The sequence below is a fragment of the Taudactylus pleione genome, unplaced genomic scaffold (genome assembly GCF_031769625.1).
Source record: "Taudactylus pleione unplaced genomic scaffold, aTauple2 ptg000893l, whole genome shotgun sequence".
Classification (NCBI taxonomy): domain Eukaryota; kingdom Metazoa; phylum Chordata; class Amphibia; order Anura; family Myobatrachidae; genus Taudactylus; species Taudactylus pleione.
Genome location: NW_028285294.1, coordinates 605,607 through 621,721, shown reverse-complemented (window position 1 = coordinate 621,721; position 16,115 = coordinate 605,607). Strand labels below are relative to the sequence as shown.

The window sequence follows — 16,115 nt, the reverse complement described above, 5'->3', positions numbered from 1 at the left end:
TCTTGACACCAGGCCATGCTCCAAAAGTCTTCGCCTCACTGTGCGTGAAGATGCACTCACACCTGCCTGATGCCATTCTTAAGCAAGCTGTGCACTGGTGATGCCCCGATCCCGCAGCTGAATCAAGTTTAGGAGACGGTCCTGGCACTTGGGACGTTCTTGGGCGCCCCGGAAGCTTTCTTCACAGCTATTGAACCTCTCTCCTTGAAGTTCTTGATGATCAGATCAATGGTTGATTTAGGTGCAATCTTATTAGCAGCAATATCCGTGCCTGTGAAGCCCTTTTTGTGCAAAGTAATGATGACAGCACGTGTTTCCTTACAGGTAACCTTGGATAACAGAGGAAGAACAATTATTTCAAGCTCCACCCGCCTTTTAAAGCTTCCAGTCTATTATTCTAAGTCAGTCAGCATGACAGAGTGATCTCCAGCCTTGTCCTTGTCAACACTCACCTGTGTTACGAGAGAATCACTGACATGTCAGCTGGTCCTATTGTGGCAGGGCTGAAATGCAGTGGAAATGTTGTTTTGGGGATTAAGTTCATTGTCATGGCAAATAGGGACTTTGCAATTCATCTGATCGCTCTACATGACATTCTGGAGTATATGCAAATTGTCATCATAAACACTGAAGCAGCAGCCTTTGTGACAACCAATACTTGTGTCATTCTCAAAACTTTTGGCCATGGCTGTTTACTGCCATCCGGGGACAGAGAGCGGTAGCATGCTGCCCCCCGGGGACAGAGTGGTAGTGTTCCCCCTCCTCCTGAGGACAGACCCACCATGACTCAAACAGAAGTACTATACTGTCACCAGAAGACAGTAAAATGGCACCAGAAGGGATGGTACTAAGCTGCCATGAGGTGACGCGCACACACTGACATGCCTTCTGCTGTGGAACTAGAAGTCCCAGTATGAGCTGTTAAGCATAGCAGCTTTAAAGACCCAATTTTCTACTCTGGGACATAGGGGTGAGGGGCTGACTGATCCTGGCTGGCTGTGACATCTGTCTTCTAATACCAGAGACCAGCATGGAGTATAGTGACAGGAGGCAGCTGAGAGATTGCGAGACGAGTGTAGAAAAGAGACTGTAGGAAGTGTGTGAGAGTAACTCATAGTTATTACAGATATACTCTGAATTAAACGTTGTGTGTTGCGGAGACCAGATCTTATGGTGCATACACACGGTCAGATTTTTCTTCAGATCTGATCGATAACTATTTAAAAAATCATTCATATCTGAAGGAAAATCTGACATATCTGTCAGATGGACGATTTGAACGATGCGCGATCCCGGGTGTGAGATAACGATATCTGACATCTGATGTGTTTGCAGTCAGACTTGGACGATTCCATTCATTTTAATACAGTTAAAAATCGTTCAAATCGTTCATCTGACAGATCTGACCGTGTGTATGCTCCATAAATCTATAGTGTTACATAGAATTGTGGGTGGGGGTTATTTAGGGAACACCTTAAATAACACTACATAAGCGACGTCTAATAATCAATCTTTGTTCAGTTTTTATTTATTTCTTAATTGTACATAAAAAAACAATATTTATTTATGAAGTTTCTTATATAGCGCAGCATATTCCGTTTGTACGGATGCGGTGTACTTTATAGAGCCCCCAGAGATGAAAATTATATATACAGTGTACGCTGTTACATAGAAATAATACATCAAGTGTTTATGATATTTGCATATATAGCAGTAATGTCAGGAATATGTTAGTTGTATAGTTATAAATGGTAAGTGACTATGGAGCTGCTCAGTGAATTACATGTAACCACAGTAGGATGGATACTGAATATCAGACTGGTTACTATGGACACACACTGGTCTCTGTATAAACAATGTAACAAGTGTCCGTTATTGGGGAATGTTACTGCGAGCGCCGGGAATGGATTGTGTTACTATGTGACTGCCGCCTGCAGATTCCCTTCTGTGTGTGAATGCTTAGGACTATAGGATGCAGTACCACATGCTCTGTACTAGGACATAATGGCGGCCTAGCCCTTTAATAGGAAAGGAAATCTGTATATCTGAACTAAGCTATAGTCTTTAATGTATTAATAGTGATCATTCTAGCACCCTGCGCCTGTAACAACCCGTGCAGTACCTCTTTCCTGCCTGGGGTGTCGCGCTCTGCTCTGGTGCTTCTAGCACACTGGTCTGTGCGTCAACAGTTTGTTGCATCAGCTGAGTGTGCTAGAAGCACCAGAGCAGAGAGCGACACCCCAGACAGGAAAGCGGAACTGCACAGGTTGTGACAGGTGCTGGGTGCTAGAATGAACACTATGGGGACGATTCAATTGTTTTATCGCCCCCTATCTAAAGTGACGGGAGATCAGGGTGCGATATTCAGTGGTGTTTGAGCGGCCATGCATATCGCGCCCAAACAGACGGGGTTTAGCTCCGGGGGCTGTGAGCTGAAATGTATGCTCCCGCCGGCACATGCAGCTGCGGGGGCTAATAATTGAATCGCTCCCTATATTTCTATGTAGAAATGTCCTCGGCAGAAGTGGGTATGAATGAATGTGAAAGTAGAAAAGATGCAGAAAGAGCAGATGGCGCTATAGGTCTCCTGCTGCCATATTCTGTGTGTGTCTGATTGGTGGGATCTCTGGGTGAGCTGTGTCCGTCCCTTATTGCGCCTGCACATGGTAAGTGCTGTAACTCCTGCTGCCATATTCTGTGTGTGTCTGATTGGTGGGATCTCTGGGTGAGCTGTGTCCGTCCCTTATTGTGTCGGCACATGGTAAGTGCTGTAACTCCTGCTGCCATATTCTGTGTGTCTCTGATTGGTGGGATTTCTGGGGGAGCTGTGTCCATCCCTTATTGCGCCTGCACATGGTAAGTGCTGTAACTCCTTCTGCCATATTCTGTGTGTGTGTCTGATTGGTGGGATTTCTGGGGGTGCTGTGTCCGTCCCTTATTGCGCCTGCACATGGTAAGTGCTGTAACTCCTGCTGCCATATTCTGTGTGTCTCTGATTGGTGGGATCTCTGGGTGAGCTGTGTCCGTCCCTTATTGCGCCTGCACATGGTAAGTGCTGTAACTCCTGCTGCCATATTCTGTGTGTCTCTGATTGGTGGGATCTCTGGGTGAGCTGTGTCCGTCCCTTATTGCGCCTGCACATGGTAAGTGCTGTAACTCCTGCTGCCATATTCTGTGTGTGTCTGATTGGTGGGATTTCTGGGGGAGCTGTGTCCGTCCCTTATTGCGCCTGCACATGGTAAGTGCTGTAACTCCTGGTGTAAAGACAGGGACTTCTGCTTTTACTATCTTACACTGTTGGGCATGGGCCATGTAGTCCAGCAATATGAGCGCCATGGCTGGTGGTGGGGTTGGCTGCAATGTAAGGGGCACCAGATAAAGTATTGCTTAGGGCATGACATTGACCCGGTGCTTCTGTGCTCTTGCTGGCTCCTGTACTTGGGCGCCTGTGTGTCTGACGCTGGGTCTGTGTAATTATCCCGCAGATTTGCCCCTGATTTAGTGATCACACTGAGCACCCAGAGGGCAGAATCTGCTTGTGATGGATAAAGTCAGATATAACTGATAGTGATGCTGCAGTGAGTAGGTGTAAGAGCAAGACCTGCACTCAGTAATGTCACTGTGTATTTATAAAGCCCCCCATAACATACATGTGCCATGACTTATCTCATAGTGCCAGTGTTACTGACCCCTATAACATACATGTGCTGTGACTGATCTCATAGTGCCAGTGTTACTGACCCATATAACATACATGTGCTGTGACTTATGTCATAGTGCCAGTGTTACTGACCCATATAACATACATATGCTGTGACTGATTTCATAGTGCCGGTGTTACTGACCCATATAACATACATGTGCTGTGACTGATCTCATAGTGCCGGTGTTACTGACTCCTATAACATACATGTGCTGTGACTTATCTCATAGTGCCAGTGTTACTGACCCATATAACATACATGTGCTGTGACTGATCTCATAGTGCCAGTGTTACTGACCCATATAACATACATGTGCTGTGACTGATCTCATAGTGCCAGTGTTACTGACCCATATAACATACATGTGCTGTGACTGATCTCATAGTGCCGGTGTTACTGACCCATATAACATACATGTGCTGTGACTTCTCATAGTGCCGGTGTTACTGACCCATATAACATACATGTGCTGTGACTTCTCATAGTGCCGGTGTTACTGACCCATATAACATACATGTGCTGTGACTTATCTCATAGTGCCAGTGTTACTGACCCATATAACATACATGTGCCGTGACTTATCTCATAGTGCCAGTGTTACTGACCCATATAACATACATGTGCCATGACTTATCTCATAGTGCCAGTGTTACTGACCCATATAACATAAATGTGCTGTGACTGATCTCATAGAGCCAGTGTCACTGACCCCTATAACATACATGTGCTGTGACTTCTCATAGTGCCAGTGTTACTGACCCATATAACATACATGTGCCATGACTTATCTCATAGTGCCGGTGTTACTGACCCATATAACATACATGTGCTGTGACTGATCTCATAGTGCCGGTGTTACTGACTCATATAACATACATGTGCTGTGACTTATCTCATAGTGCCAGTGTTACTGACCCATATAACATACATGTGCTGTGACTTATCTCATAGTGCCAGTGTTACTGACCCATATAACATACATGTGCTGTGACTTATCTCATAGTGCCAGTGTTACTGACCCATATAACATACATGTGCTGTGACTTATCTCATAGAGCCAGTGTCACTGACCCCTATAACATACATGTGCTGTGTCTGATCTCATAGAGCCAGTGTTACTGACCCATATAACATACATGTGCTGTGACTGATCTCATAGAGCCAGTGTCACTGACCCCTATAACATACATGTGCTGTGACTTATCTCATAGTGCCAGTGTTACTGACCCATATAACATACATGTGCTGTGACTTCTCATAGTGCCGGTGTTACTGACCCATATAACATACATGTGCTGTGACTTATCTCATAGTGCCAGTGTCACTGACCCCTATAACATACATGTGCTGTGTCTGATCTCATAGAGCCAGTGTTACTGACCCATATAACATACATGTGCTGTGACTGATCTCATAGAGCCAGTGTCACTGACCCCTATAACATACATGTGCTGTGACTTATCTCATAGTGCCAGTGTTACTGACCCATATAACATACATGTGCTGTGACTTCTCATAGTGTCGGTGTTACTGACCCATATAACATACATGTGCTGTGACTTCTCATAGTGTCGGTGTTACTGACCCATATAACATACATGTGCTGTGACTTATGTCATAGTGCCGGTGTTACTGACCCATATAACATACATGTGCTGTGACTGATCTCATAGAGCCAGTGTCACTGACCCCTATAACATACATGTGCTGTGTCTGATCTCATAGAGCCAGTGTTACTGACCCATATAACATACATGTGCTGTGACTGATCTCATAGAGCCAGTGTCACTGACCCCTATAACATACATGTGCTGTGACTTATCTCATAGTGCCAGTGTTACTGACCCATATAACATACATGTGCTGTGACTTCTCATAGTGCCGGTGTTACTGACCCATATAACATACATGTGCTGTGACTTATCTCATAGTGCCAGTGTCACTGACCCCTATAACATACATGTGCTGTGTCTGATCTCATAGAGCCAGTGTTACTGACCCATATAACATACATGTGCTGTGACTGATCTCATAGAGCCAGTGTCACTGACCCCTATAACATACATGTGCTGTGACTTATCTCATAGTGCCAGTGTTACTGACCCATATAACATACATGTGCTGTGACTTCTCATAGTGTCGGTGTTACTGACCCATATAACATACATGTGCTGTGACTTCTCATAGTGTCGGTGTTACTGACCCATATAACATACATGTGCTGTGACTTCTCATAGTGTCGGTGTTACTGACCCATATAACATACATGTGCTGTGACTTATGTCATAGTGCCGGTGTTACTGACCCATATAACATACATGTGCTGTGACTGATCTCATAGTGCCAGTGTTACTGACCCATATAACATACATGTGCTGTGACTGATCTCATAGAGCCAGTGTCACTGACCCCTATAACATACATGTGCTGTGACTGATCTCATAGAGCCAGTGTCACTGACCCCTATAACATACATGTGCTGTGACTTCTCATAGTGCCGGTGTTACTGACCCATATAACATACATGTGCTGTGACTTATCTCATAGAGCACAGCCGTGGTCCCTGGTAAGGCTGCATGTATGGGATCAGTGTGTATTGTATTAGTCTTGGCAGATTACTCGGGGTCTCTGGGTCAGCTTGATGCATCGGTCTTAGTGCAGTATAGGATACAGGGGAGCTCAGGAAACAAATGACGAGTCTTTACATGGGAAAAGTTTGCGCCCAGCCACCTCTCTGCACAGATATTACAGTAACATAGACTGTGACGGCAGATGAGAACCACTGGGCCCATCTAGCACCCTGCTCCTGTCACACCCCGGGCAGCGCCTCTATCCTGCCTCTGTGCTGCTGGTCTCTCCGCTCACTTTTGTGGTGTCTGCTCCCACACACACATACACACACATACACACACATACACACACACACTACACACACACACACACACACACACACACACTCCATTTGCAGATTGGTAGAGTCAGTATTTATCGCTCTGAATCGGTTACTAGTGTAGCTGAAAAAGGAGGTGTTTCCCTCTATAAGACAATTATTTGTTTGAAATTGTTTTTATTAATATGCAGGTGCCATGTGTTAGGGTACACCTACACACACACACACATATATACACCTACACACACACACATATATACACCTACACACACACACACATATATATACACACACACACATATATATACACACACACACATATATACGCACACATATATACACGCACACATATATACACACACACATATATACACACACACACTACTCACACACACGCTGGGAACTCTCCTCCCCCCACGTGTGTGATCTTACCCCCCCTGGTGGATGTCTTTAGTAGCGCACTGAGGTCAGAGCTTTGCATGCAATCTATTCTGTCTTCTGCTGTGTGCAGCAAATGTTATTTGTACAAGAGTGTAACTAACCTATAAAGTAGCCACAAATGCGGCATTCATGACATTTCCCCATGGAGGCTGCTGCTGAGCGTGTATAGAATTTTACACCCATTTCCCACTGGGTTTTTTTTGTTGTCATTAAGTGAAAACAGGATGTGATAATGCTGCGTATTTACTGTAATGCAAGTGTGGGTCCCCTATAATAGCTGGCCAGCACAAGCCTAGAGACACTATTGGGGGCTGTGGGCCCCTCGCTGGAAGGTACTAGGGCTCTTCCTATACCCTTGTGCTGTGGGTGCACTCTGATGTGATTGGTTAGTGATGAGGGGAGACTCAGGGGATCACACAATAGTTGTTAGGTATAAATATATATATATTTTTCTGATCGATAAACAATGTGGTGTCAGTGGCCCATTCATTTCAATGGAAATTTTACATGTTGTGACAGCTGCACTGAAATGAATGGTGTGTTCATATTGGGGGAGAAAGTACTGGGGTAAACTCTCAGTATGTATGCAGTATGCTTCCATACAGATCAGTGGATTTAGGCAGTGCGGTGACGTGCTTTAGCATACTGATATGGATAAAGCCGTGGCTAGAAATCGTTGGCACAAATGCACGCCGTGAGTATAATGTTACTGGGAATGGACCCACACAGTGCAATGAGTGTTGTATTTACTTACACTTACATGTTTGTAACTTATATCAAAAGTACACTTTAGGTGCAGGTATATATCAAAAGTACACTTTAGGTGCAGGTATATATCAAAAGTACACTTTAGGTGCAGGTATATATATATATGAAAAGTACACTTTAGGTGCAGGTATATATGAAAAGTACACTTTAGGTGCAGGTATATATGAAAAGTACACTTTAGGTGCAGGTATATATCAAAGTACACTTTAGGTGCAGGTATATATCAAAAGTACACTTTAGGTGCAGATATATATGAAAAGTACACTTTAGGTGCAGATATATATGAAAAGTACACTTAAGGTGCAGGTATATAGGAAAAGTACACTTTAGGTGCAGGTATATATGAAAAGTACACTTTAGGTGCAGGTATATATCAAAAGTACACTTTAGGTGCAGGTATATAGGAAAAGTACACTTTAGGTGCAGGTATATATCAAAAGTACACTTTAGGTGCAGGTATATATCAAAAGTACACTTTAGGTGCAGGTATATAGGAAAAGTACACTTTAGGTGCAGATATATATGAAAAGTACACTTTAGGAGCAGGTATATATGAAAAGTACACTTTAGGTGCAGGTATATATCAAAAGTACACTTTAGGTGCAGGTATATATATATAGGAAAAGTACACTTTAGGTGCAGGTATATAGGAAAAGTACACTTTAGGTGCAGATATATATGAAAAGTACACTTTAGGTGCAGGTATATATGAAAAGTACACTTTAGGTGCAGGTATATAGGAAAAGTACACTTTAGGTGCAGGTATATAGGAAAAGTACACTTTAGGTGCAGATATATAGGAAAAGTACACTTTAGGTGCAGGTATATAGGAAAAGTACACTTTAGGTGCAGATATATATGAAAAGTACACTTTAGGTGCAGATATATATGAAAAGTACACTTTAGGTGCAGGTATATAGGAAAAGTACACTTTAGGTGCAGGTATATAGGAAAAGTACACTTTAGGTGCAGATATATAGGAAAAGTACACTTTAGGTGCAGGTATATAGGAAAAGTACACTTTAGGTGCAGATATATAGGAAAAGTACACTTTAGGTGCAGATATATAGGAAAAGTACACTTTAGGTGCAGGTATATATGAAAAGTACACTTTAGGTGCAGGTATATATATGAAAAGTACACTTTAGGTGCAGGTATATATGAAAAGTACACTTTAGGTGCAGGTATATATGAAAAGTACACTTTAGGTGCAGGTATATAGGAAAAGTACACTTTAGGTGCAGATATATATGAAAAGTACACTTTAGGTGCAGATATATAGGAAAAGTACACTTTAGGTGCAGGTATATATGAAAAGTACACTTTAGGTGCAGGTATATATGAAAAGTACACTTTAGGTGCAGGTATATAGGAAAAGTACACTTTAGGTGCAGGTATATATATGAAAAGTACACTTTAGGTGCAGGTATATATATGAAAAGTACACTTTAGGTGCAGGTATATATATGAAAAGTACACTTTAGGTGCAGGTATATATATGAAAAGTACACTTTAGGTGCAGGTATATATATGAAAAGTACACTTTAGGTGCAGATATATAGGAAAAGTACACTTTAGGTGCAGGTATATAGGAAAAGTACACTTTAGGTGCAGGTATATATATGAAAAGTACACTTTAGGTGCAGGTATATAGGAAAAGTACACTTTAGGTGCAGGTATATATATGAAAAGTACACTTTAGGTGCAGGTATATAGGAAAAGTACACTTTAGGTGCAGGTATATAGGAAAAGTACACTTTAGGTGCAGGTATATAGGAAAAGTACACTTTAGGTGCAGGTATATAGGAAAAGTACACTTTAGGTGCAGGTATATAGGAAAAGTACACTTTAGGTGCAGGTATATAGGAAAAGTACACTTTAGGTGCAGGTATATAGGAAAAGTACACTTTAGGTGCAGGTATATAGGAAAAGTACACTTTAGGTGCAGGTATATATATCAAAAGTACACTTTAGGTGCAGGTATATAGGAAAAGTACACTTTAGGTGCAGGTATATAGGAAAAGTACACTTTAGGTGCAGGTATATAGGAAAAGTACACTTTAGGTGCAGGTATATAGGAAAAGTACACTTTAGGTGCAGGTATATAGGAAAAGTACACTTTAGGTGCAGGTATATAGGAAAAGTACACTTTAGGTGCAGGTATATAGGAAAAGTACACTTTAGGTGCAGGTATATAGGAAAAGTACACTTTAGGTGCAGGTATATAGGAAAAGTACACTTTAGGTGCAGGTATATAGGAAAAGTACACTTTAGGTGCAGGTATATAGGAAAAGTACACTTTAGGTGCAGGTATATATATCAAAAGTACACTTTAGGTGCAGATATATAGGAAAAGTACACTTTAGGTGCAGGTATATATGAAAAGTACACTTTAGGTGCAGGTATATATCAAAAGTACACTTTAGGTGCAGGTATATATGAAAAGTACACTTTAGGTGCAGGTATATATGAAAAGTACACTTTAGGTGCAGGTATATATCAAAAGTACACTTTAGGTGCAGGTATATATGAAAAGTACACTTTAGGTGCAGGTATATATGAAAAGTACACTTTAGGTGCAGATATATATGAAAAGTACACTTTAGGTGCAGGTATATAGGAAAAGTACACTTTAGGTGCAGGTATATAGGAAAAGTACACTTTAGGTGCAGGTATATAGGAAAAGTACACTTTAGGTGCAGGTATATAGGAAAAGTACACTTTAGGTGCAGGTATATATATCAAAAGTACACTTTAGGTGCAGGTATATATATGAAAAGTACACTTTAGGTGCAGGTATATATATGAAAAGTACACTTTAGGTGCAGATATATATCAAAGTACACTTTAGGTGCAGATATATATCAAAGTACACTTTAGGTGCAGGTATATATATGAAAAGTACACTTTAGGTGCAGGTATATATGAAAAGTACACTTTAGGTGCAGGTATATATATGAAAAGTACACTTTAGGTGCAGGTATATAGGAAAAGTACACTTTAGGTGCAGGTATATATATGAAAAGTACACTTTAGGTGCAGGTATATATCAAAGTACACTTTAGGTGCAGGTATATAGGAAAAGTACACTTTAGGTGCAGGTATATAGGAAAAGTACACTTTAGGTGCAGGTATATAGGAAAAGTACACTTTAGGTGCAGGTATATAGGAAAAGTACACTTTAGATGCAGGTATATATCAAAGTACACTTTAGGTGCAGGTATATAGGAAAAGTACACTTTAGGTGCAGGTATATAGGAAAAGTACACGAAAAGTACACTTTAGGTGCAGGTATATATCAAAAAGTCATAAATATGTGATGAGGTTGAGGCCTTTTCATACGGATTTCTGTGAATGCAGATTATTATACAATCTGGCTGTACATGTTCTCTGTAGTCTATACCTGGCGGCAGGTCGCTGTGACTTGGTAACGCGAGCATGGCGGATGGTCCTTCCTCTCTGACTCCCCCATCGGTGTCACCCCTGTCTGTCTGCCCCATCCCCTTTATAATGTAAGCTGTCACGAGCAGGGCCCTGCTTCTCACCACGACGCCTAACACTTGGTTACAGTTTACGTGCGTGTTCTGATCACGGATGCAGCAATGTGTATAAACCATGTCCTTGTCCTGCACTGTTAGTCCCTGTTTTCTTGTTGGCACATTTGTTTATGTACCTTGTTAGGTGCTGCCCATATAAATAAAGGATAATAATGTGGTGCCCACACATGCTAACGCCATCAGATGACGATATCCGTGATGTCTGGAGTGAATCTCTTGCCCCAGCATAATTATGCCATACACACATTACCTGCAGGTGCACCTGTGTAAGGGGTTGGTGCTAGTGATACTATCAAGTAACCTGGGTGGAGATATGTAAAATATAGATAATTCTGACAGATTGGGGGATGGGCCATCATTCGTCTATTGGTTCCTGCAATTAATTTCATTGTAGCGCACACGCCGGGGAAACGGATGGGAAACAATGGGTCAAGACTTTAAAAAGAAAACTAGTTACTTCCTCTGTTTAATTGTTCACAATTCGCATGATTTAGGAAGGTATTTACTAAACTAGAAAGTTTTCCATTCATTTAATTATTACCAATAGATAAATGGATGATTTGTTAAGCCGCGTATCCCCTAAACGATATCGCTCCATGAGCGATGTTGTAGTGTGTCCTCGGCAGTGGTGCGCTTAGTGTCCTTAGCGACATTGAGCGCACACACTGGACGATATCATTAACAATATTGTTCAGTGCCGGCTCCCTCCCTCATCCCCGAACCTGCACAACTTGACGATATCGTTCAATCGGTCATTATATCGTCTAGTGGGTACGCGGCTTTAGATTATTTGTCGGACGTCAGTGTTTATCTGTAGATTACCCTTCCATGGGTCATAAGGTGGCAGACAAAAAACAATTCATGTTTAAAACAAGCAGTCATGTGACCCATTGAAATGAGTCACATGATACAGAAGGGGCGGAACGAGACACAATGACGCCTTATTGAGCGGGAAGGCATGGTTATTAGTCGCTGGTCACATCTACAATAATGGTGGCTAGCATACGGAATCTATATGGAATCTGCTTTAGCGTTCATTCTATCACCCTGCACCTGTCGCAGCCCGTGCAGTTCCTCTCTCCTGCCTGGGGTGTTGTTCTCTGCTCTGGTGCTTCTAGCACACTCAGCTGATGCAACACACTGCCGAGATACAGACCACAGTGTGCTAGAAGCACCAGAGCAAAGAGCGACACCCCAGACAGCGAAGGGGAACTGCACTGGGTCTGACAGGTGCAGGGTGCTAGAATGAACACTTCTGCCGTACTGAGGAATTCCCCTCTTCCTGCCTTTCTGCTGTATTAATATAGAGGATCCTAATAAAGCTGTGGGCCACTGAATGCTCCGGCTCACACCTTGTCCTGTGTTTCAGACATGGCGTCCTCGGGGACAAACGTGGACTCCAAGGCTGAGCTGAGCACCTTGCTGGAGCAATGGGAGTCTGGACACGGGGGTGGGCAGGACATGGTGCCTTTGTTAACCAGGTGAGAGAGACACGGGGCTGGCCACTATTGATGATGTGGATTTCTGTGTAAGGCGCATGATGGCTTAGTGCAGGGATGGGGAACCTCAGGCCTGGGGGGCGTATAAGGCCCCCGGAATCATTTGGTCTGGTCCTCTGAGCTTTTTTTCTGCTAGCCTCATCTGGACAGCAGTGTGCCTATACTGGCACCCTGACAGGATCTATGCAGCAGTGCCGCCTGGGGCATCCTTAGGACGCTTCAGACGATCACACCGCTGCCCTTACAGCTCCCCGGAGCATCCTCCAGATGCTCCAGGCTTTGCCGTAAACACTGGCGATTGTGGCCTCGTCCCTCCTGTGTGACATCACACGGACGGGGTGTGGCCTGCACCGGATCCACAAATAAAATTTTATATAATTCAAAATGGCCCTCGGCAGAAAAAAAGGTTCCCCACCCCTGCCTTAGAGGAGGATTACCTGTGTTTTGGGGCAGAGAACCTGACCCTGCACATGTAGGGCTCCTGTCTGACAAGTCTAGAACAGTCATACAATCCCCTTGTAACCTAGGATGTCGGAGCTGATTGAGAAGGAGACAGAGGAGTACCGCAAGGGAGATCCTGACCCCTTTGATGACAGACATCCAGGTGACGTTATGGTTATTGGAGGGGTAAATCGCATGGAAATGTCATTTTACGACCCTATAAATAATGAGTAGATTTTTGTTCTGTGACTCCCAGTTATCTTGCTTACACACTTATTTAGTGGGGGGGGATCTCGTTATGATGGAAATAGAGCATTTACTTATAAAGATTGTAAAACCTCTACTTACTGACCGTTACTAAGGCAATATGATAACGCTAGCTGCATCTAACAGAATAGGGACCTCCTAATTATGGTTAATGGGCCGGATTCAATCACATTAGCGGCTGTGAGCCACTCAAATTGCGCTTATAATGGCCAGTTGCGGTGGATTTATTCTGCTTCTGTGAGGTAAAGCGCAACGCCGTTCTGGCGGCTTCCCCACTTGTTTAGTCGGCCCCAGTATGTCCGCGCACACAGTGACAGAGTTATTTTTAGCTACCGGTTGATGAAAATGTACAAACGGGGACAATTTTTGGAAACAATCTTTCCCGTTAAGATGTTTTGTGTCCCACGTAGCGATAATTGTACGATCCAATCGAATCGTAGTCCTGGGCTACAGCGTCCCTATCGCTCCTTACTTAGCGCAACTGCTTGTGTCAACTTCTAGAAAATGTTCTTTAGTTATTTTGCATAATGCTGTTGTATTTTTTTTCCAGGACGTGCAAACCCAGAGTGCATGCTGGGACACCTGCTACGTATTCTCTTTAAGAATGATGACTTTATGAACGCAGTAAGTGTATCACTACGTATGGGGGCATTTGGCCTTTATGTGGGGTATAGATAAAATAAGATATTTTGTATGTATGATTAAGTCTTCCTGTAGTTGGCTGTGCTGCTTCTCCTCTCTAGTACGTCCTGTGTATAGTGTGAGCTTTGGTTTCTCCTCAGCTAGTGAACGCGTACGTCATGACGAGCCGGGAGCCTCCGCTGAACACAGCGGCCTGTCGTCTGTTACTGGACATAATGCCGGGGTTGGAGACTGCTGTGGTGTTCCAGGAGAAAGTGAGTCCTCTCCCCCTATCTGACTGTGATACAGGGGGGCGATTATTCTCTTACATTGGAATGATTTGCTCTGCATCCATTGTAGAGGAGCCCCCCACCCCTGTGGCAGCTCAGTGACTCTAAACTCTCTATCTTGGTATTAGGAAGGGATTGTGGAAAACCTTTTCAAGTGGTCCCGGGAAGCCGAGCAGCCTCTCCGCACCTACGCCATCGGACTGCTTGGTGGCGCTATGGAGAACCAAGATATTGCCGCCAATTACCGCGACGAGAACTCGCAGATGGTAAGTGAATAAATAATGCATTGAATGGACAGAGGGCCTGATTCAGAGCAACTTATGCATGCGTTCATGATGATGGTCAAGACCATCGCGACCAGCGGGCTTGCGACGAGACCCTGCGGTAGGGTCTCGCTGCCGGAAGCCCTGGAGTGATTTTGGCTCTATCAGAGCCAAAATCACTCCCACTGACATCACTAGTGATGTCAGTGGGGCCGGACCCAGACGGTAGGCGTTCCCATGGGACCGCCTCCGTCTGGCAGCCATGCCCCCGGCACGCCCACCAAAGGGGGCGTGCTGTCAATCAACATTGACAGCACGCCCCCTTTGGTGCGAGACCCGGAGCGACGGCTTCCCCGTCGCTCCCCGGGTCTCGCGCATGCGCACGACGGAGCTCCCTCCGTCATGCGCACTAGGGCACCATCGACCCGCTTGCGAGCGCTCAGCGCTCGCGAGCGGGTCTGAATCAGGCCCCAGAATCTGTATATCGAGGATCTCGGGAATGTCCTGGTCCTCTTTTTTTGGGGGGCTCAGTTGTAAGAAAGCAGGAGAGGAAAGGGCTCCTTACAGTAAGCTGGCGGGGCCAATATACATTTATTCTGAATATTATACTTTTCGATATATTTAAGACCGGTATATACTATGTTCCTAAATAATGCTTCTGAAGAAAGAAAATGGTCTTAGTACTACAAACACAACATCATTGTGCGAATGTAGATGTCGCCTCAGCGCTAAGGGCGGTGACAGGTTTTTGTGCCCAGTTATTTCCTGACTTCTGCGATTGTTCTGACCGGTTGGCGTTTCGCTGCTTTTCCCCGCTGTCTGTCTGTCTGTAGGTCGGCCTTGTGCTGCGCAGGTTGCGTGAACTTCAGTCCCGAGAAGCCACCTGCAAGCCAGACGTAAAGCGCCCGAGTCCGCGCAAACCTCTGGGTGAGCCACTCCTCCCGCTGGATGAAGAGGCCGTGGATATGGACTACGGAGAGAGCGCGCTGGACGCGAGACCTAAAGATGAAAATCTGGACCTCTCTTTTCAGCCAGCAACCTCCCTCGGATCTGGGGTCCTCGTTAATTCTGACGGCACAGGACCACCGCGCAGAACAAAGGCGGACCTGGAAGCTCACCGTAAGGTGAAGCAGAAACTCACCTACTCAGAGTTTGAGCGAGCGCCCAGTGAGCTCTCCAACAGCAGCTGGTCAGAGATGTCCGTCTGGGTTATTGGCACCAACTACAGCTTGTCCCCTCTGACGCCGGCCATTGAACAGAGACTGATTCTGCAGTATCTCACTCCGCTCGGAGAATACCAGGAGGTGAGAAGCTCCTCAGTTATAGCATCGAACTTCCAATGCCTGACAGGCGCAGGGTAGAATATACGAGCTG

At 44.2% G+C, this 16,115-nt stretch overlaps 1 protein-coding gene across 2 annotated transcripts in view; it reads left to right on the top strand.

Annotated features, from left to right (window-relative positions):
- Positions 1 to 16,115, top strand: part of DCAF1 (DDB1 and CUL4 associated factor 1) — a 39,227-nt gene that overhangs the window by 7,842 nt on the left and 15,270 nt on the right. For both annotated transcript variants that reach the window (XM_088459075.1, XM_088459076.1), the window contains exons 2-7: positions 12,730 to 12,841; positions 13,387 to 13,463; positions 14,118 to 14,191; positions 14,350 to 14,463; positions 14,607 to 14,744; positions 15,575 to 16,045. In XM_088459075.1, the coding sequence (XP_088315201.1) occupies positions 12,730 to 12,841; positions 13,387 to 13,463; positions 14,118 to 14,191; positions 14,350 to 14,463; positions 14,607 to 14,744; positions 15,575 to 16,045 (986 nt within the window). The remainder of the gene's footprint in view (positions 1 to 12,729; positions 12,842 to 13,386; positions 13,464 to 14,117; positions 14,192 to 14,349; positions 14,464 to 14,606; positions 14,745 to 15,574; positions 16,046 to 16,115) is intronic.